At 39.9% G+C, this 20,975-nt stretch overlaps 4 protein-coding genes and 1 long non-coding RNA gene across 5 annotated transcripts; 3 read left to right on the forward strand and 2 right to left on the reverse strand.

Moving 5' to 3' along the window:
• Window positions 1-2,139: 2,139 nt before the first annotated feature.
• LOC146973404 (CMRF35-like molecule 5) lies at window positions 2,140-3,237 on the forward strand. The gene is made up of 3 exons (XM_085799224.1): window positions 2,140-2,218; window positions 2,399-2,716; window positions 2,960-3,237. Exons 1-3 carry the CDS (start codon window positions 2,173-2,175, stop codon window positions 3,235-3,237), a joined length of 642 nt encoding a protein of 213 aa, XP_085655350.1. The 5' UTR covers window positions 2,140-2,172.
• Window positions 3,238-3,490: 253 nt separating this feature from the next.
• LOC146973405 (uncharacterized) lies at window positions 3,491-4,173 on the forward strand. Its single transcript, XR_015037674.1, has 3 exons — window positions 3,491-3,694; window positions 3,796-3,821; window positions 4,122-4,173. It is a non-coding gene; the product is annotated as an uncharacterized LOC146973405 (long non-coding RNA).
• A 1,367-nt stretch (window positions 4,174-5,540) lies between these two features.
• vdac2 (voltage-dependent anion channel 2) lies at window positions 5,541-11,427 on the forward strand. Its single transcript, XM_085799899.1, has 9 exons — window positions 5,541-5,649; window positions 6,803-6,874; window positions 6,981-7,030; window positions 7,635-7,787; window positions 7,919-7,971; window positions 9,155-9,382; window positions 10,008-10,158; window positions 10,243-10,300; window positions 10,442-11,427. Exons 2-9 carry the CDS (start codon window positions 6,808-6,810, stop codon window positions 10,531-10,533), a joined length of 852 nt encoding a protein of 283 aa, XP_085656025.1. The 5' UTR covers window positions 5,541-5,649; window positions 6,803-6,807; the 3' UTR covers window positions 10,534-11,427.
• A 1,947-nt stretch (window positions 11,428-13,374) lies between these two features.
• On the reverse strand, window positions 13,375-16,372 carry LOC146973407 (neurofilament medium polypeptide). The gene is made up of 3 exons (XM_085799898.1): window positions 15,300-16,372; window positions 15,070-15,194; window positions 13,375-14,755 (listed from the first exon to the last, which is right to left on the reverse strand). The coding sequence occupies exons 1-3, from the start codon at window positions 16,206-16,208 to the stop codon at window positions 13,516-13,518; spliced, it is 2,274 nt and encodes a 757-aa protein (XP_085656024.1). The 5' UTR covers window positions 16,209-16,372; the 3' UTR covers window positions 13,375-13,515.
• A 987-nt stretch (window positions 16,373-17,359) lies between these two features.
• LOC146973408 (catechol O-methyltransferase domain-containing protein 1-like) lies at window positions 17,360-20,207 on the reverse strand. The gene is made up of 7 exons (XM_085799900.1): window positions 20,052-20,207; window positions 19,833-19,951; window positions 19,102-19,207; window positions 18,371-18,489; window positions 17,877-17,931; window positions 17,639-17,772; window positions 17,360-17,527 (listed from the first exon to the last, which is right to left on the reverse strand). Exons 1-7 carry the CDS (start codon window positions 20,182-20,184, stop codon window positions 17,375-17,377), a joined length of 819 nt encoding a protein of 272 aa, XP_085656026.1. The 5' UTR covers window positions 20,185-20,207; the 3' UTR covers window positions 17,360-17,374.
• Between the last annotated feature and the right edge of the window lie 768 nt (window positions 20,208-20,975).

Here is a 20,975-nt window from a genome sequence, read left to right on the forward strand (position 1 = left end):
CCATTCTTTTATATCCACCCCTGCACCAGTGTACTGAAGCAATGCAAAACATGTTAGGCTACTTGTCACAGTCAGTGCACTGTAAAGTTATGTAGGCTACATGACCTTTGTATATGGAGTAGTGCATGTGTTTGATGAAGATGTTTTCTGAATTTGTTGTGTATTCGTGTGCTTGCATTGAAGCTGCAATCTTGAGAAGGCTAAGCCTACATTTAGGCGATTATGTGGTTTTAATAAAACATTATTTCTTCACAACATAATTATTGGCTTGTCTTTATATTTGGCCCTGTGGTAGACTGGCACCCTGTCCAGGGCGTACCCCTACCCTGTCCACAGGGGATGGATGGATCTTTTCAATTAACTGTCACTATTGCCATGTTGGTAGCCTACTTGGAAGCTGCTCTTTTCCATACAAATATTTGGTCTTCACACCAACTAAAACAAACCTTTATACCTGCTTATCTTCTCTTATACAGGTAGCCTAAATGTATGGTGTATCACTCACATTTTATCCAAAGGCTTATTTTTTCTTATTCTACTTTCGTTCTCCTCCCACATAGGCTACTTTGTCACAATCGTGCACAGATTTTCCACTTTTTTATCCTAATTAATCGCCTGACGGTTACCCTGACAACCAGCACTATGACCGTGACACACGCAACCACCATAGATATATATACACCGGCTGCGCTACCTCGCGCCACCTGCGCTGCGCCACCAAACTAGGGCCCGAAATGTCTTACATCTCGCGCAATGTTGAAGAGAAAAACAAACCATTACCAGAAGTCAAGTCACCATTATTGCAAATACCGGCAATGTGTTCCCTTAATTGAAACAGTTCATTATTAATATTTTACAAAAGATGATCGTGTTGATGTAATGTGATATATTCCAGTAAAATAATATAAAGCCTTACTGGTAATAACATCTGCTTTGCCTTTTCATCAGGATGAGGAGCAAATAATATACACAAATGTCTAATACAGTACACTATTTTCTTTTCTTTTCTTTTCTTTCTTTCTTTCTCTTATAAGATAAAGAAAAACAGGTTGAACTGTTGAACGGATTTCTGTTTCAAATCTGTTGCTTATTTGTCACCCAGATGTCAGATGCAAAGGGCAATGTGGAAGTGATATACAGCTCTGAGGTACAGCCTGCATCAAAGCAATTTTGATGTTTTGACTACATACCTGCAAAAACATCAGTGCATCAGCATGCTAAAGTTACTGTAATATTAAGCTCAAAGCACCATTGTGACTATTGCTTTACAGTTGATCTTCGTTCTTTCTTTTCTCTACTCTTCTCCAGCAGGTTGAAGAGGCCACTGCATCTGCAGTGTATAGCACAGTGGCTAAATCCCAGCAAAAACCTGTAAATGTTCATTCATAACTATAACTATTTTCATACCATTGCCATAATGATATCTTTAAGGACATGTTTTGGAAAATGTTCGAAAAGGTGTTAAATTGTCAGTAAATATTTTTAAAATAACAATCATAACCACTCCAGACTTTGTTATTTATGGCTAAAAAGGAAATCTGTTGATTCAGTTTTGTTTTTGTTTTTTTTAATTCCATGTCTCCAATCTTTGGAACCAAGATTTCACTGAAATACCATCAAAACCATCCACTGGTTGTAGCCTATTACATACATGTGGTGCATGTTGCAGGAGGGACAGGACCCAATCCCAGCTGATATGATGATGACAATATTAACATTTTATGACATGAAACAGACACAAAGTCACACTTATGGGCACTTTAGAGTTGCTAAATAACTTAATGCACCAGTTTTGATCATAAAACTCTACATTTTCCCACTTTTCCTGATGATTGGCATTTTTAATCAGTAATCATAAGCACCTGTCAGTGTTCACATAAGTATGTTGACAGATCTTGCAGAGGTTGTTAGTAGTTGCAGTAAGACAACAACCAAGTCACTATCATGGGTGGATGAAACACTTTTAGTTTCACTTATAATTAAATACAAAGACCACCATGTGGCTAAATGGGGTGTTCACTTCCTCAGACAACTTACATAATAATGTTCACATAAGAGGAAGACACTTTGTAACAGATGAAATAATGTGTTGAGGGGAATTAGGAAGTACGAAATCAGCCGGCTATGGCACTGGTTCATTTTGTCTGACTTTGCTCCGTGACCGTCCCAGACATGGCTACTCATCTCACAATTCTTCTCATCCTCACTGGACTCACAGGTCAGTCACCGGCGTTTTCTAATCTTTATTGTTCACCTCATGTTAGATGAAAAATGCTGTTATTAAATGAGCATTGTAAAAGTCTATATCTCTCTGTTGATTAATAAAATGTAGGGGCAAATATAAGGAAGGTTGTTGTTAATGTATGTGTTAAAATACTGTATTGTGCTCTTGTTGCAGGAGTTAACAGCATAACCACAGTCAGTGAAGTGTCAGTAAAGGTCAATGGTTCAATCACTATCCCATGTCTCTATGACTTAAAGTACAGGAATAATGTGAAATACTTGTGTAAAGGATATTATTGGAACACCTGCTCATATCAAGTTAAAACAAATGGACGTAGCTCAGGAAGGTTTTCTATCTCTGATGACAAAAACCAAAGAATCTTCAATGTGACTATAAATAATCTGAGGATTACAGACACTGATTACTGGTGTAATGTGGAAATGAATGGAGAGACAGATGTTGGACAGTATTTTCACCTATCAGTCACCAGAGGTAAGAGCTCTTAAGGCAACTTTAAGCACATTTCAAATAATTTCTGGAATTTGAACAACTTTAAGGAAACACACTGAGGGGTTCATTTTTCTGTAAAGACACAGTTTTTTGTAAATTGAAAGTCGAGACAGTTAATGTGCGGTCTTAAGTAATCATTGGATATAACTGTATATGTAAAATGTGTATCTTTAAAACAGCAGTTTCCCACAGTTTTCTAAGAAATACATTTTGTTTTCTCAAAAGGGACCCCAGGCCTTTATGTGGACCATCAGGAGATCACAGGGTATAATGGAGAGAGTGTATCCATCAACTGCACCTCTGGTAACTCTACAAATGAAATGAAATGGTGCAGGTTGGGTGGAGACTGTGAGATCATCAGTGATCAGACAGACCATGTTTTCACTGTGAATATGAGTGGACTGACAACAAACAGCAGTGGTTGGTATTATTGTGCTCAAGGAAAGTTGCAGATGCCTGTGCATGTCACAGTTACTGAGAGACCTTCTCGTAAGTATTATTAACTATATCACAACCATTTGTAAATATTGCCATAAGAAATAAAGTCAAACTCTTAATTTAATTAAATCAATGTTTATTTTCATGATATTCCTCTGGGAATCAATGTGACTTTTTGAACCCACAATTCAACCTTCAGACCACCACAGGTTAGAAGCCTTACACACAACATCTAAAACAGTGCAATTCTATGATATAGAAGAAGCAAACAAACAGAAAATGTGAGGTAATCTCTTTTTAAAGGCACAGTATTTTCTGTAAACATCTAAGCAAGGTGAACCAATTTAACACTGATAGGCTGTTGACAGTAACAGGTTTGTTTTCATTCTAATGCATTGTCTGCTTTAAATATATGCAGCAGTCTTTCCATTCACCTGAAGAGTTTTATAATCCGCCTGAGCTTGTTGACCTTCATCATTGCCATTGTGGCCTTGTCCATCTGGCTTATGTTCAAAAGATCCAGTAAGTGTTAATAAAAATTATACATCCTATTTTCAGACATGCTGGTCATAGCCTACTCTAATGTCTCTTTTTGTTGTTGTTTTCTACTATATCATGTTTAGAGCGGAACAACAAAGCGGATTCTCCGGTAAGATAATTCATTTTCAATGAAGTTTTCTCAGTCTATTCTCACACAACTGAAGATGTGCTGTCAAGGTAGTCTGCTTATCTTAGTGGTATCAAGAGAAGTCCCTGTGTGGAAGAGTAGGCCTATAGCAAAAGTAGGCCTACAGTGTAGCAGTGAAAATAAATATGGTATGAATATAAAATGCTTGTTGAAATACTTTCTTGTCAATGTGGCTTTTTGCTGTTCAAAACATTTATATCAGCCACCCAAATATCACTGCGTTCCATAGTAAATTATATTTTCTTTGATCCTTCAACACAGGCTGAAGAGAACATGAGACCTGGTACTGCTGTGTAGGCCTACAGTACAAAGGTAAATCTTCAAGCACACATATTCAAATGTTATTTCATATATGAGCTTCCACGCTGCTAACATATTTGGGTTCAATAGAAAGCAGAAACCTATCTGTTTATTTTTTCTTACCTACAGTTCAAATGGATGATGTAAAAAAAAAAAATGTTTAAACTTGCATCACTTTTGTCTTGCGTAGTTACTTTGTTCTTCCCTTTGTTTCTTCAACAGGATGAAAATATAAGGGTGTTGCCATATCCATTCTTTTATATCCACCCCTGCACCAGTGTACTGAAGCAATGCAAAACATGTTACTTGTCACAGTCAGTGCACTGTAGGCTACATGACCTTTGTATGTCTTGAGCTATGGAGTAGGCTAGTGCATGTGTTTGATGAAGATGTTTTTTGTTGTGTAGCCTATTAGTGTGCTTGCATTAAAACTGCAATCTTGAGTTAGCCTACATTTAGGCGATTATGTGGTTTTAATAAAACATTAATTTTTTCACAACATAATTATTGGTTTGTCTTTATATTTGGCCCTGTGGTAGACTGGCACCCTGTCTAGGGCATAGGCCTACCCTGTCCACAGGGGATGGATATGTTGGTAGCCTACTTGGAAGTTGCTCTTTTCCATACAAATATTTGGTCTTCACACACCAACTAATTAAACAACATACCTACATACCTACATACCTGCTTATCTTCTCTTATACATGTAGCCTAAATGTAAAGGGTAGTCGTGAATATAGCAATAGATAGATAGATAGATAGATAGATAGATAGATAGATAGATAGATAGATAGATAGATAGATAGATAGATAGATAGATAGATAGATAGATAGATAGATAGATAGATAGATAGATAGATAGAGAATACTTTATTCATCCCTAGCAGGGAAATTCAAGGTAGTCCAGTAGCTCACACAACAATGACACAAAAAAGATGAACACAATTTTTTTTTTAACAAGTGTTAGGCCTATATAAAACGATTGCAGCAGGAACAAATGATCTCTTAAATCTTTCAGTTCTGCAGGTCAGGGAGATGAGCCTTTTACTGCGGCGGCTCCTCTGACCTGTGAGGGTTAATAAACATCATTTTGCTACGAAACTCACATTTTATCCAAAGCAAGCAATTTTAGGCTATGGGCTTATTTTTAATAATAATTTCGTTCTCCTCACATAGGCTACTTTGTCACAATCGTGCACAGATTTTCCACTTTTTTTAATCCTAATTAATCGCCTGACTGTTACCCCGACAACCAGCACTATGACCGTGACGCACGCAACCACGACATGACGTAAGGACATTTCTAGTCAGGCACAGTGGAGGACGTCCGTCCGGGGTCCTGCGCCGGGGGTGTGATAGCTCTGGCTTTCGTTGCAGTGCAGTCTCCTTCAGCTCGCCCTCCAACCGGTGAAGCCTCCCTCGGCCGTGTGGTGTGAGGAACATCGCTCTTAAAGTCACTTTAGTGTACCGTTAGCCCCGTCTCCTCCTGGTAAGACAACCATTTATTCAACCTGACACCGTTAATGCACTTAATAACATGTAAGAGCCGCTGTTGGAGCCTGCGTTACACACGCCGGTACTCTGCAGGCTACCACAGGTAGCTAAGCTAGCTGTAGTCAGCACGCCGCGCCTCTCACATCAAGTTTAAACAGAGGAACTGTACATTATATAACATGGTATTTGCTGTTGAGAGGACATAATGTGTTTAATTAAGCTACTTAAAGAAAATATCTACCACTAAATTCTACATTATTAGCGAGCTTTTATTCAGCCTGCCCAAGGCCTAGTTAGCAACTGTAAGCTGGTAATGCCAGTGAACCGGTTGATTAACACATCTTGCTAATTGGCACCGGCATGTGCCCCCGCCACGCCTAACGGTGACTGCCAGTTCACGTGAAGGAGTAGTTTTTATAAGAGCCAGGCCTAAGCTGGACACACACACACCAGTGCGGCAAAATGGCTCCTGTTTCACTCGGTAACCTTGTCCACCGGCTGTCAGTCCCTTGTCCCGTCAGGGACTACCTGCAGCACTGTCACACTGTGGGTGCTAAAATGAAAAGTGAAATTAACATTATGATATGATCTATTTGCCACGCGTGCACATCAGCACTTGGCAGCCTCAGCTTGGTAAAATAAAACTGCTCCCATTTCAGATATAGGGGTTTTTAAAGAGCGGTAGTTCACAGTTTTGTACAGTAAGAGCTGATCAGCATGTGCTGCTAGGAAGACTGGAAGACTATCTGGTTATCAGCAGGATAGCAGAGAGCCGTGGGTTATGTCAAACCCACTGATGCAAGGCCTGTTGAAGAGTCCCACTCAACAGATGTCTTTCTATATGAGCATATGTTCATCATATCTCTAGATTAGTATATAGCAAACAAATTCACACTGTGCACAAACATTTCTCTCACAGTGTCACTGTTTTTTGTTTAGTCTAACCTCACAGTACAATACAAACAAAACACTTGACCAGAAGCTAGTTACTTAATAGTTTCACTGACAGCTAGCATTTGCTGGTTTAAGATCAACATTACTCATATAGTCTAGATTAAGGTGAATTGTAAAACCCGTTGTTTGTTTTTTACAGGTAATGTACTCTAATTGAGAATAATTTTCTGATTTTAATTTGCTTCTTTCCACAGAAAAAATGGCCGTGCCTCCCACATACGCTGACCTGGGCAAGTCTGCCAAAGACATCTTCAACAAAGGCTATGGTATGGTCTCACGCAATAACTACACACACTGTGGTGTTGTTTATTTTCCTTTTGTAGACACCATAGAAACTCCGAAATGTCTGAACTTGTCAATTCTCCTCTTCAGGATTTGGCCTGGTGAAGCTCGATGTCAAGACAAAGTCAGCCAGTGGAGTGGTAAGGTCATTTTTTTGTTTTGTTTTAGTTTTCAGAATAGATAACTAGAACTAACTTTATGACATTTCTTGACTGTTCTTTGGAAAGACTTTAATGGCAACAACAGCCATAAAATAATCAAGTCCATCCACATGAATGTGCCCGTCTTAATTTTAACATTCAGCAATGTAATTTACTAGGACCTCGAATAAGGATTATTTTTATTAACAAGACTTCATCTATTTTACAGTTTGAATTTCCTGAAGCCCAAGGCAGCAGTACATTGTTTGTTTTCTCAGACCTAAGGCCAATATAAACACACATACAGTGTTACCAAACAGAGTTTCACAGCCACATTAGAGAAGTTATAACCTTTGACTGTGGTTTCTTGAATCACTGAATCAAATCTCAGAAGTTATGTCCTTTCTTTAAGTGACCCTAGATAACTCTTCTATAATTAAGATAAGGTTATAAAGGTAATAAAGTTTATCTGACTGCCAAATGTAATTCAGTCATTGAATAAGTCTCATTTCATTTATTGATATATTAGAGTTGCTTGTCATTATAAATGTGTTTTAGTTATATTTTTTAATGATTGTCGTCTCTTTAAAACTGTCCCTTGCAGGAATTCAAAACATCCGGTTCCTCCAACACTGATACCAGCAAAGTTGCAGGTAGCCTGGAAACCAAATACAAGAGGTCAGAATACGGCCTGACCTTTACCGAGAAGTGGAACACTGACAACACCTTGGGAACAGAAATCACCGTTGAGGATCAGGTTAGGAAAAGATTTTCACATTTCCTACACCTGTTATTCAACAACAGGTGTCAAAGTGTTCACACATTCCACGTGACAGGACCATGTTCAGTGCTTTAAATGTCAAACTGGCTTTGTGCTGTTTCTCACAGATCGCCAAGGGACTGAAGCTGACTTTTGACACAACCTTCTCACCAAACACCGGGTAAGATCACTGTGATAATTTATTAATTTGAAGTTGGTTTCATGTGAATTTTATTTTGAACTCTGAACAAGTGTCGCCTGCTCTGTGTATTGCCTCACCAGACTTATGACGAGCAACCTGATCTGTGCACATGCTTCTGACAAGTGTAGTTTGCGCCCATGTGACCCCAGCCTCAGTATGTAATTAGTCTGTTTTAGCACCAAACTGTGATTGGCTGTTGGGTTGTGCACATTTGTTTGCTTAAATAATGCATTGCAGTTTGTTGTTCAGGGAGGAAGTAAAAAAAAACAAACAAAAAAACAAGTTGTACCAGTGTACCCATCAGGAATCACATAAGAAATATGACACATGGCCCAGAGGATGTGTCCTCTTTCATATTTAGTGTAAGACAGTTGTTGAGGGTGGAGTTGTGTTGTGGCTCTGAGACAGCATGTTCTAAAGTATAGTGTCATTCTCACATGGGTAAATGAAAACCAGTAGTGACAAAGCTGCTCAGTTGAACGTTATGGAGTCTGGCACATTTATACTTTTGTGTCACCCTTATTTCAGTTTTGATCTTTTGTTTTTTCATATTTTCGGAAATGTTCTCATTGAAGCAAAGTCAATTTGTAATCCAACTTGCTATATAAGATGACAGCTGGCACTGGGCCAAGGTGTAGACTTTTCTGTGAGGAACCGTAAATATATGGCAGTCCAATCCCAAATTGTCTCTGCACACTGGGTCACCTTGCAGGTGAACCATTGGTGCCCCAAAATGTGTTCATTCGTGCATTTTAACATTTGTACATGTTAAATGTTTTTGAAAACAGAAGACTAAATATAAATGTCAGAAGTTCCTATAGTGTGCCATGGTTAAACAGGGTTTGAAGCTTGTAATGTTGTATTGCCATCCGATACTTATGTTTGTTGTCTCACACTGAATGAATTGCATGCAGTCAATATTCTTTGTGTTGAAATTTGAAGCAATGCTATAACTTCAATTGTATAGTGTGCAATCCTTCATGTATGATTTATTTAATTTAAAAAATGCTGAGGTGAGCTATCAAGATTTGTAAACATCAAGGCTTTGCAGTTCTAAATGTAGCCTGCGCTAATACTGCAGTAAACGCATTGTACCAATACTATTTTGAATGGACTGGGATTTCAGTTTGAGGTTGACCAAAGCCATGTTTCTCATCTACAGCAAGAAGAGCGGCAAAGTTAAGACCGCCTACAAGCGTGAGTTCGTCAACTTGGGCTGTGATGTGGACTTTGACTTCGCCGGCCCCACCATCCATGGAGCTGCTGTCGTTGGCTACGAGGGGTGGCTCGCTGGTTACCAGATGAGCTTTGACACTGCCAAATCCAAGATGACCCAGAACAACTTTGCCATTGGTTACAAGACAGGAGATTTCCAGCTGCACACCAATGTGTAAGTTGAAAACATTTCAGTTTTGTTTTTTTGGTATATTGGGACTGATCACCCACAGAATGAAAAATAAAGAAATGGCTGCAAAAAGAATGAAAAATGAACGTTCAAAAGATCTAGGGCTAAGCAAACCACACAACCAACTGAAGTGTGCTAGGTGACACAACAACCATGCAACTTAAGGAGCTTTTAACAGTCTTCTTTTAACAGCCAGTTTTTTTTTATGTTTAACCCAGCAATGAAGTGAAATTTTGTTTACTTTTGCAAAACCCTTTTGACCCGTATAACTCATATGACAAGAGTAGGAAAAAGCACCAATTATATCAATGTTGTTATAAATTGATGAAACACATAAGCCCCTTCAAAGGGTGTATGGTTGGAAAACTCAGTCTTATGTCACAGGGAGGATGATGGCACATTGCCAACAAACATTGAGCATCAACTTTCAGCCAAAGCTGAAGCTATGACCGAAAAATGTTCTCTGAACTCGATACAATTATGCCGTTACCTTACTATGATATCTATTTTCAACACAACAGTCCTGTTGCAGCAATCCACTAATGCCAACAATAGAACAATTGTGGTTCCTGTAGCATGAGATCTCTCTTTCTCTTGCCAATTTTTAAAGCAATGATGGGGCTGAGTTTGGAGGCTCCATCTACCAGAAGGTGAGCGACAAGCTGGAGACAGCCGTCAACCTGTCCTGGACCGCTGGCAGCAACAGCACACGCTTCGGTATTGCAGCCAAATACCAGCTGGACAAGGATGCCTCCATCAGTGTAAGTAGTACAGGAAAGTCTTTCAGAATGAGATGACTGAAGCCAAAAAATCTCGAGCTGACTTATTTATTTTCCCCTCCATAGGCTAAAGTGAACAACAACAGCCTTGTCGGCGTTGGGTACACCCAGACCCTTAGACCAGGTAAGTTGGTTTCCTACAGGTTCATGGACATGAAGCCTTGAATGTGATGCAGCATGTGCACTAAAAATAAGTCTTGAGTTGAACACTTAAGAATTTTGTTTGCGCATGTCATTTGCTAATGTTGGTTCTTGTTGTCTGCAGGTGTGAAACTCACCCTGTCTACCCTGGTCGACGGAAAGAACATCAACGCAGGAGGCCACAAGCTGGGTCTGGGCTTGGAACTGGAAGCCTAAACTTTCCTTATACTGCAAGGGACTAGGGAATATCAGAAGAATCTGGCCTTAAATGTATGTCCAACTCAAACCAGCAAGGGAATATCTTGGGAGAGAATGATTCAAAGGCTACGACAACAAACTCTAACTTGACTTCAAGTTGGTGCTTCTGTCATTTTACCTTTGTTGCTTTTTACTTTGTAGCTGCATCCATTCAAGAGACAGTTGGTGGCGTACTATTTATAAGTCATGTCATTGTTCCTGTCCAGCACTGCCATAATTATGAAATCCAATACAATCCCTTTGCCTGTCATCTACTGTGTGTGACTTTATTGTGATAATCCCAGACACTCCGTTTTGTGAGACCATCAGGTAACGGTTTTGTGTGTGAGCGATGTCATACCTTCTGATCTTACAATCATGACCATCTGATATTCCTTTGTCATCATTTGCAAACCTTGTTAAGTACACTAGGCTTTTTCTGCTATTATTTAAATATCCCTGCACCCTTCCTGTTCATGCACACAAGGACAAACTAAAGCTCTGTAATGTTTTGTTTTGCGTCGGCCATCAGGGGTTTGTGATGTTCTGTTACAGCTGCACACGTGATCGTCCCTTAAACAAGGCAGTTTTTGGGTTGCGTTAAGTTGGGTCTGTACATTTGAGAGAAACCTGTTCACTTGGCTGACCAAGCAAAACTAGTTTTTGTTTATTCTGTACTAACAGACAACTGGGGGGCACATAATAAATGTTCACAATAATGCCAAATTATCATTGTCCGAAAGAGGTGTAACTCAGTCACACGCATGCACTCTTGGCAAGTGCTTCTCTGTACTGGGCAGAGACAGAGCCCACAGGAAGTCTTGGAGGTCCTTATGTGTATGTATAAGTTTTCAATAAAGTCTTTGAACTCCACAGGTGGATTCAATATGTGATATTGAGGTTTAACTAATAGCAACTCAAACTAGCTTGGTTGGTTAATGTCATACCTTAGAGTAGCTTCAGAAATTTGTCATGTAAATTAATTTTCCCTGTCAAAGTTTATTTTTGCATCTGCACCTTGCATCCAAAGATGGAAAAACACATTTGTGAAATCCTCACCCTTCTCATACCAGTCATACCGATCAGACATAACATTATGACCACCTGCCTAATATTGTGTTGGTCCCCTTTTTCTGCCAAATATGCAACAAACTGTGATGCACTGTGTATTCTGACACTTTTATATCAGAACCAGCATTTGCAATTTGAGCAACAGTAGCTCTTCTGTTGAATTGGACCACACAGGACAGCCTTCCCATGTGTATCAATGAATCCATGACTCTTGTCGCCAGTTCACCACCGTTCCTGCCTGGGACCACTTTTGATAGATACTGACCCCTGCAGACCAGGAACACCCCACAAGACCTGCAGTTTTTGAGATGCTCTGACGCAGTCACAATTTGGTCCTTGTCAAACTCGCTCAAATTGTTCATCTTGCCCATTTTTCCTGCTTGTAACACATCAAGTTTGAGGACAGAATATTAATTTGTTGCCTAATAGACTACTCACAGAAAGTTTGGGGTGATATTTATGGAAAATGTAAAAACGTATTGCGACAGTGATGGTCATTTCTTCATCTCAATGTATTGAAACAACCGTTAACAGTGGTGGGTATACCACAACAAAACATGTCTCTGTCATGTGGCCAAAGGACGTGCTCTTTGCCTTTCTGTGACTCTTCCAGCCTCTGTTCCTGTTGCAACCTGCTTATGACACTCTGTGACAACTTCCCTCTGAGAACATCCTGCTTGAAGCCTCGCAATGGCCAGGTACTATTGATCGACTAAGTGTCATCTTGGTCTCATGATGTCAAAATGTGAACAGCACGATGAAAAGGACTCTTTGAATACAAACTGTCATTGAACCTAGTGGTCGATTCATGGATCAGACACGTGTTATGAGTACTACAACATTGAAAAGTTTCAAATTAAGTTTACCTGTAAAGGTTTTAGTGCATTATAGTGCATTCTGAAATTTCATCCAAAAGCCAAATATCCCTTATTCTTTGTGAGTACTGTATATGCCACCCAGTAACAGGTGTCAAAATGAAATGTTATTCAGTGTTGTTCGCTTCACCTGTCAATGGTCATAATGTTATGCCTGATCAGTTTATATTCAAACTATTCCGTTTTTTTTGTTTTGTTTTTTGAGAAATGCCATTGTCTTACAAAGCATCAAAAAGTTAATACAAAACAACTACGGTATTAGAGTCAACACGTGACATTAAACAAGCTGCTGTGAGCAAACAGTCCTTCACTGGGACTGAGGAGACCAAAGAGACAATACACAGAAACAGGAAGTAAATCAACCAAGTGTGTAGTATCAGTCTGTCCTCATCAATGTTTTTGGTGCTGCCTGTGGTCTATGTGTAAAATGATCATCACAGTGATCAATGTTCTGATTGCGATCCAGAGTTTGTTTAAAGGACAATCTGTCAGTTGGACTACAAAATATATTAAAGCAGAATTGTAGTAAGTGGACCAATATTAACACATAGTAACATTTGACTTCAGTTGTACTTTGCAAAGACACAATAATTAATTGACAAAATAATTTGGATTCGCAGGTTGTTGTTTTTTTCATATTGCATTTATTATGTCAGCGCATATCAAAGCAGATGAAGATCAATGCAAATTGAATATTCACCTTGCATCATTTACATTCATAATTATATTTGTAAGGTGAGTCAAAAGATTTTAATACATCCCAAGCTGATTTAAAGTCCAAAGGCAAATCTGTTGCAAACAGAAGAATCATGCTCTCTCTCTGTTTGAAGAGACGTCACAGGTGTCTTCTCTCTCTTTGCTTGGCTCAGGTTGGGCCTTGAATTTGCATCACCAAAGCCATTCTCAATTTTCAGTGTAACCCTGATATTTGCATATGAACTGCTGGCTTGTTGTATTGAAGGTGGACTTATCTTATCATTGCTGTCTCAGATATCACTTCTGTTTGTTGTTTGGTTTATTTGTCTGACTTTCTGGTCTCTACATTCTCAGGTTTACTTTGAGGATCATTTGTTTCCTCTGAGCCTTTGGCCAGCTCTGGTTTCTGAGCCTGGCTGCTCCCTGCTGCCTTGTGATCTAACTCTTTGATTTCTGCATTGGCATTTGTCTTTTCATTTGGCAACATAGCACTCTCTGCTTTCTGATCCGTCCCTTCGGGGAGACTACTCACTGCTGCATTAGATTTCAGGGGAAACTCTTCATCTTGGCTTTTATTGCTATCATGTTGCACATCTTTAGTACTGTTCACTACTTCAGCTTTTGCAGCTTCAGATGTATTGTTTTCCTTGTGCTCTGCATGGTTGTTTTCCTTTTCCTCACTCTTTTGTGTTGTACTTGAAGTTACTTGAGCCTTTTCTGAAAGCTCTCCTGTCTCTTTGGAAAGAGGACTCTTTGTAAAATCAGTGGTTTTCTTATCTGTGACTTGAACAGCACTACTTAACTCTTGGGTTTTCTCTGACTCTTTCGACACTTGGGCTGAGGTCTCATCAACTGGCTTCACTTGAACTGAAATACAGCTTTCTTTCTGAACATCTTCTTTTTTAACATTCACAGATTCACTCTCCACAGTGACCTCTGGTTTTAAATCATCTGCTTTTGTAGAGAGATCTTTCAGCGCTGCATCTCTCTCTTCTTTTGTACTTTCAGCTGCTTCATCCTGTTGCTCATTTTCCTTCTCATCAGGTTCCTCACATAGTAAAACGTTGCTTTGACTACTTTTATCGAAGCCACTGTCTCCGTCAGCATCGACTACATCGGACTCGTCTTCCACTTTTCTATCATCTTCCACTTCACCAGGACTCCCTCCATCCCCATCATCACCTCCATTCACTGTCTCTACTTGATTCTGCTGACTATCAGACATCTGCTCACTTCCTTCCTCTCCACTGTCTTTATTATGCTCCTCCTCTTCCTCCTCACAGCCCCGCCTGTCCCTTTTGGTACACTCCTGCTCGTCCTTTCCTACCTCTGTCTCCTCTGATCCTGTCTCCTCAAATTCTGACATCTCAATTTCCCTGGTGGTCTCTGTTATGATCTCCTCCACAAACTTGTACTGGGGCTCTGCTCTCCTGTGAGGACCTCCTGGCCGGCTGAGGCAGGGGAGGGGGTACACAGGGGACTGGTGGTAGATGTAGGGCAGAGACATGTTGGTGTCTGTGACGCTGGAAAGCCGAGCTTCCTCACCACAGAGAAGTTTCCTGCCAGGAAAGGAGACACAGATGCTGTCTGAACACAACTGATGCTTGAAAAGACTGTAAATGCCTTGACAAATACAAAGGGGTTGTCTTAACATGAATGAAATGTGATTGTTGTCTTCAATTAGAGACTGATTTGTTATTGACCTTTGTAATAGTGTGAGTCCAATTAGTTCAACACTGATAGTTCGCATAAGCAGTATTGTGTGACATTAATGTCAATGAGCCAAGTGCGGATGATAAATAAAGTTATAGAAAATATTTTTTTCAGCCATATGTTTGCAGTGCTGTGAGTTTATAGATTCAGCACAGCTTACCTGTAAGACAGTATCTCCACATCCAAAGCCATCTTCACATTCAAAAGGTCCTGGTACTCCCGCAGGTAACCCGACATGTCAAATTTGCAATTTATGAGCTCATTTTCAAGTTCTTTGATTGTGTTCTGGAGCAAGAAAGGGGAGAATATTTGTTAGAACTGGATAACATCTGTGCTAGAACAAGCACGTATATTGACTAGTCCTCTGGTTCACCTACAAAAACCTCTTACCTGATAGTGGATAATTTCCTCCTTGTGGCGGTCCTCGATGTCATGCAGCTGCTTCTCCAGCGCTTCCCTGGTGCCTTTAGCGCAGTCCAGTTCGATGTTTTTGGCCTGCAGCCGCCTCCGGTGTTCCTGAATCTCTTGCTGGGTCGCTTTTAAAGCCTCCCTCTTGGACTCAGCTGCCTCTGTTAATCTGGCAAACTGAGATCGGAAAGTTTCTCCTACCTGCTGGACGTCTGTCATCGCATGACCTTCCAGCTGTGCTCTGATGTCTCGGAGTGCCGCAGTGACACCGGGGTTGCCAAAGTCATGCGTCTTGACGGTCACCTGCAGATCCTGGATTTGTTCGGACATCTCCGACACCTCGGCTTCATGGTTTCTCTTTAGGAAGTGGATCTCATCCACGAGGGACTGCGCTTTCTTGTCCAGCTGTAGTTTAGCCTGATAGGCGTCACTGATGTCCTTCTTCAGGACCAGAATCTGGCTCTCGGCATCTGATCTACTACACGCCTCCCGTTCATGTTGTCTTCTCAGGTTGGATAGTTCTTCCTCTAAATTCTCATGCTCGATTTCGATCTGATGCTTCTGATGGGTAATATCCTGGACCATCTGCCTCAGTCTCCTGAGCTCTGGTCCATATTCCTCCTCCAGGCAAGATGCGGGCTTCGCTTTCCCTCTTATCTCCTGGATCTCTCTCTCCAGCAGATGATTCTGGTGCTCCAGCTGGTGCACCTTATCTATGAATCCTGCAAGCCGATCATTCAGGCCGTGCATCAGTTCTTTCTCGTTCAACTTTCCACATAGCGGCTCGGTGAAATCCATGTCTGCGGACGACGTCCCCCTCAAGCCCGAGCGTCTTAGTTTGTCTTGTAAATACTCATACTGAGCCATCCTGCGCTGCGTACTGCGACTCATGTTGTCTGTCCGCGTGGGTCTACGGTGCAGAGACACTCCGCGCGCGCTTTTATAACCGTCGCCATCTGCACGGTCTGCAGAACGGAGCTGTCCGCGGTGCTGAAAGGTGAAGCATCAGCTGATAGTTTAATGATGAGGGCTTCACTATTTTGTCGCAGTGAGCCCGTGACGTAGATCAACTGAACCAAAACATTTGATCACCATCATCACCAACGCCATCACTTTTACTATTATTAATTTATTACCTTAAGGCTATTATTAGTGTTATTGTTATCATGAATTATTATTATTGTTGCGATCAACCTGCTCCACAGCTTTGAGCAGATGACGTCACTGACAGACCACGTGACAGACAGATTTAAACTCGCACCTTCTTGGCTGTGTCTTAATTGATGACTGGTATTCATATCCAGGAAAACAGAAGAAGTAGCCTGTTACATTTAGGTACATTCCCACATTATTTTGGAGGAAAATGTTCTCATTTCATCAGCAGTGGTAGAAACACTCCAATCTTTACTTGGCCTCTAGGTAGCAAAACCAACATGTAGGAAATACCTTCCCTTACAAATGAAAGTCGTGCACTCACATTTTCCCTCATGTAGAAATGTGTTAATGTTAGCATCAAAATATCTCAATAGTAAAAGCCATTATGCAGAATAAATGTGCTTGATAACACATGATATAGTTTTAAAAAAAAAAAAAAAAAAAAAAAAAAGTTCTAACTGGTAAAACAAATTCCGTCTTGATTGGAGAAGATAAGTGCTGACAAACACTTTGCATTAATTAACATTTGAAAATACCAAATCATATGCTTAAATGTAGCTTCTTTAAAAAGTTTCAGACTTAAGTTGTGTATATTTAGTACTTTGTGTAGTCATGAATAGAGCTCATCACATCCACATATATGTTTAAAGATATGAAGAAAAGAAACAAATATTTATAGATTTTTTGTATTTGCCTGAACCTAAGGTGTAGCACATGTGTCTTTATATACAGATTACACATTGTATTTGTCTTAGTTAACGCTTTTGTGACTAATAAGTCTCGCCCACTGCTTAAAGGACTGAAGCAAAGTACAGAAGGCAATGTATCCCACATGTCTTACAGTAGGCCTATGCTTATATTTAATATAAAAAGCAATGCAATATGGCTAACTTTTTGTGAGTTTAACGTTTAATGGCAAGGGTCAACCCATCACCCACAGTAAGCATGCTAATATCAATCCTCTGGTCCTTGTGCAGCTTCTTATTGAGAGCATCCAGAGTCTGGGAGGTGATGTCGTCGGGAGCAGGACTCACCACCTTTCCACTCCACAGCACCTACAAATACAGTACAGAGCAGTTACAATCATTCACAGTGAAAACATGTCACACTTCCCTGTACTCCCCATGCAATCTGAAGCTCAACCTGCTTGTGTAAGGTGTACTTACATTGTCAAATGCAATGATTCCCCTTTTTCGTATGAGCTCAAGGGATTTCTCATAGTATCCGTCGTAGTTGATTTTATCAGCATCAATGAACACAAAGTCATATGTCCCAACTTCCCCAGCTGCTATCAGGTCATCTGATGAGACAGAGATCAATGCTAAAGCAACTAAGAAATTTTCACAGAAATCATGACTGAGATTTAAAAAAAAATATATATATATATATATAAAAAAAACATACTCAGTGTCATCATGGCTGTTTGATGCCGTATATCTATCTTATTCTCAACTCCAGCCTATGGAAAATGTTACATTGAATGAATTAATTGTACACGGTTTCAAACTTCTTTAATTATTTTTCAAACAGAATATTAAGGCAGGTTTAAACAGGAATTGATTTTGCTGCTTGGCTTTGCATCTTTATGTGACACAGTCTCCTGAGTGGACACCTTTTCCCCTCCAGCCTGCAGCAGTTTGTGAAGACCCACTGACAGAAGGTAGATGCACAGTGTGCTGTCTGCTGCACAATTTTGCTCTGACAGTGGCAACAATTAGCCTTACTACACTTGCAGAATGCCACATCCAAATGTTGCACTCGTGCCAGGACATGGACATTATGCCTGTTCTACTAGGAATTAAGATTAAGGTTAGTATTAACAAATCCTACTTTGGTATCAATTTGCTTTTACTTTGTGTAGACAGCATTTTAAGACATGCAATAAGAAATTTTCTCACCTCTTTGAAAAATGGTTTGGCAATGTTCACATAGTTTTCCTCTATTTCACAAGCCACCACATGTCCATTCTCTGGCATAGCTAGAGCCATGCTTAGTGCATTGTACCCTGTGTACATCCCTGCAAAACAAATCCAATGTTAGCTGCATTGTCATTCAATTATATTTGTCGTCCTTTCAAAACAACGTTTCTGCTGTGGGGGCAAAGAAAAGCCTGATGTAAATACCCTACTTAATGCTGAGATTTGAATATTGTTGAATTCTTAGAAACACAAATCAGTCAAAATTACATTGGTTTGAAATTCTAAAGTCAAAATTACTACAATTTCAGGTTGTGTGCACTTCCAAAAACCTTAAAACAAAGTTTTATTTTCACATGTTCAGTATTGGAAGAGTGGCATTCTAGTTGGTGAATTTGAATTTAGAATTACATTCAAGGCGGTTGCTTAAAATTGACACATTAATTCAGACACTAAGATTAAAGAAAACTTCTACTACTATCAATACATGGCTCTAGTAAGATGAGTTAATTTCATAAAGTCAATAGATCTCAGTAGAGATCAGTGTTAGTTGTAGTTTGATTTCTTTATTGTGCACAGTTTTAAACCCTTTTAAATATTCAGTCTATAGGGCACTTAAATAGTTGTTTTGAAAAAATCCAATCATTTTGACATTTCTGTGCCTCCGTAGTCTCTTATTCAGTGTAATGTTTGTGGGCCTAATAGAGTCTCACCAATTTCAATGGCTTTAGTTCCATTGATCAGTCTAATGAGATTTGCCATTAACTGGGCTTGTTCAATGGCAACCATCATTCTACTCCAGGGGTCCTCAAGAGTTCTCTGAAATGAAAATATAAAATCATTTAATCTTTATCTTTACATTGTGTGAGTTGCTGGATAAACAGCATGGTTTTCTTTTTAGGCTGCAACTGGCTCTGTGGTGTTCTCTAACACTGTGCTGCCCTCTAGTGGTCAATATTTGTACTGAACTGGCATTGTGGTAATTCTTCACAGTTAACTGTAATTGTTGTTGTATACAAAGAAAATGCATAAAATATCAAGAAAATGTCACACAAAAACAGAAAAACTATCACAGTGTGCCACATGTGTTAAATCCAACGATGGTAAAACCCAAGTTTTAGAAGGAACAACTTCAAAGGTGCAATCATCTTTCCTTAGCCTGGAGCACTGGATGACCAACCAGCCTTCATCTGACTGCTGGTGGCTTCAGCATGTAGATTGATGTGAGAACATGCCTTCCCATGCTAAACTAAAGGTGATCAAAAGAATCTTGAACTGAATTTCATATGGAACAAATTTCAAAGCTATCAGCCTGGATGTGACATGAGATCTTGTGGTTGAGCTGACTTGACAAACACAAACAAATTAACAATAATCAAAGTGTTTAGTTACTAAAAATTAAGTTTTTCAGCGTTATCTCGAAATGAGACTTTGGCTTACTTACCAGTCTGAGTTTGGTGAGGACTGGATGCTCCCTCAGCGAGTTGTTAACTACATACTGCAGCACCGGATCATCTCTTCCTGTGCTGTGGCTCTTCCCAACGTATGCGGATCGCCCCACACCTGACCGACAAGAAACACAAGAACAACAACCACCAGTCCACCAGTCTGAGAGATTTCTTCCACCAAGCAGATCACACAACTTTCCCCGGTCATATCATACCTGTTAGTACGACAGCAAGTCCCAGACAAAACCAAACTTTTATATCAGGAAGAGCCATTATGTTCTGGACTCTGCTTTCACTTGAATGTGCTGACTCTGTCTGGGTCACTCCTTTTTGTACAGTACCAGACATGTTTGTTTTGCTTAACCTTTGAGATGGAGGTTCATTTTATTGATTTTTCTGTTGTATTGCAAACACAGGAGCATTTTTGAGAGGGGGATATTTCTTGAAAAAAAAATATATGATTTGATTTTTAAGGGTCAAAAACTTGTTTTGTTTTGTTTTTATTACAGAAGCTTTTTAAACTTGAATTACTTGTCCCTTGTTCCTTTTTTAGCATATGGTATATGTTTTGCCTTTATTTGACAGTACAGTTGAGAGAGACAGGAAATGGGGAGGCAGAGAGAGGGAGAATGACATGCAGCAAAGGCCCGATGCAGGACTCGAACCGGGGCCAACTGCAGCAAGGACTGTAGCATCTGCATATGGGGCCCCTGCTCCACGTACTGCACCACACGGCGCCCCCTTTAAAGGATAACTGACCCAGTTTTTGTTAGATAAAGCTGCTCTCTGTATTTGCTGAAGCCCTAAAAAATCTAAATGTTAAGCAAGGAGCAAATAACTTTGCAATCCAAACATGCACACTTTGAACTGTTTTATCTGTTTGTTCTCATACCCCTCCTACACTCTTACCCAGTGCTGTGTATCACTGCAGTTTGTGTGCAAAATGTGAACTATTTGCAAAAGTTCATGTTTTTTACAAGACAACACTGTCCTCATAGTGTTACTAATTCCATCACCAAATGGTGTGCATGCAGACGCAGTGTGTATCAAATGTGCTTGCAAACATTAAGCAAATACAGAAATTGAATTTTCTAAGCTAAAAGCTTCAGACAACATCCACTGTTAGTTCCATATGAACT

Source organism: Trachurus japonicus, chromosome 15, assembly GCF_045865225.1.
Source record: "Trachurus japonicus isolate A0001 chromosome 15, Traja_1.0".
Lineage (NCBI taxonomy): Eukaryota > Metazoa > Chordata > Actinopteri > Carangiformes > Carangidae > Trachurus > Trachurus japonicus.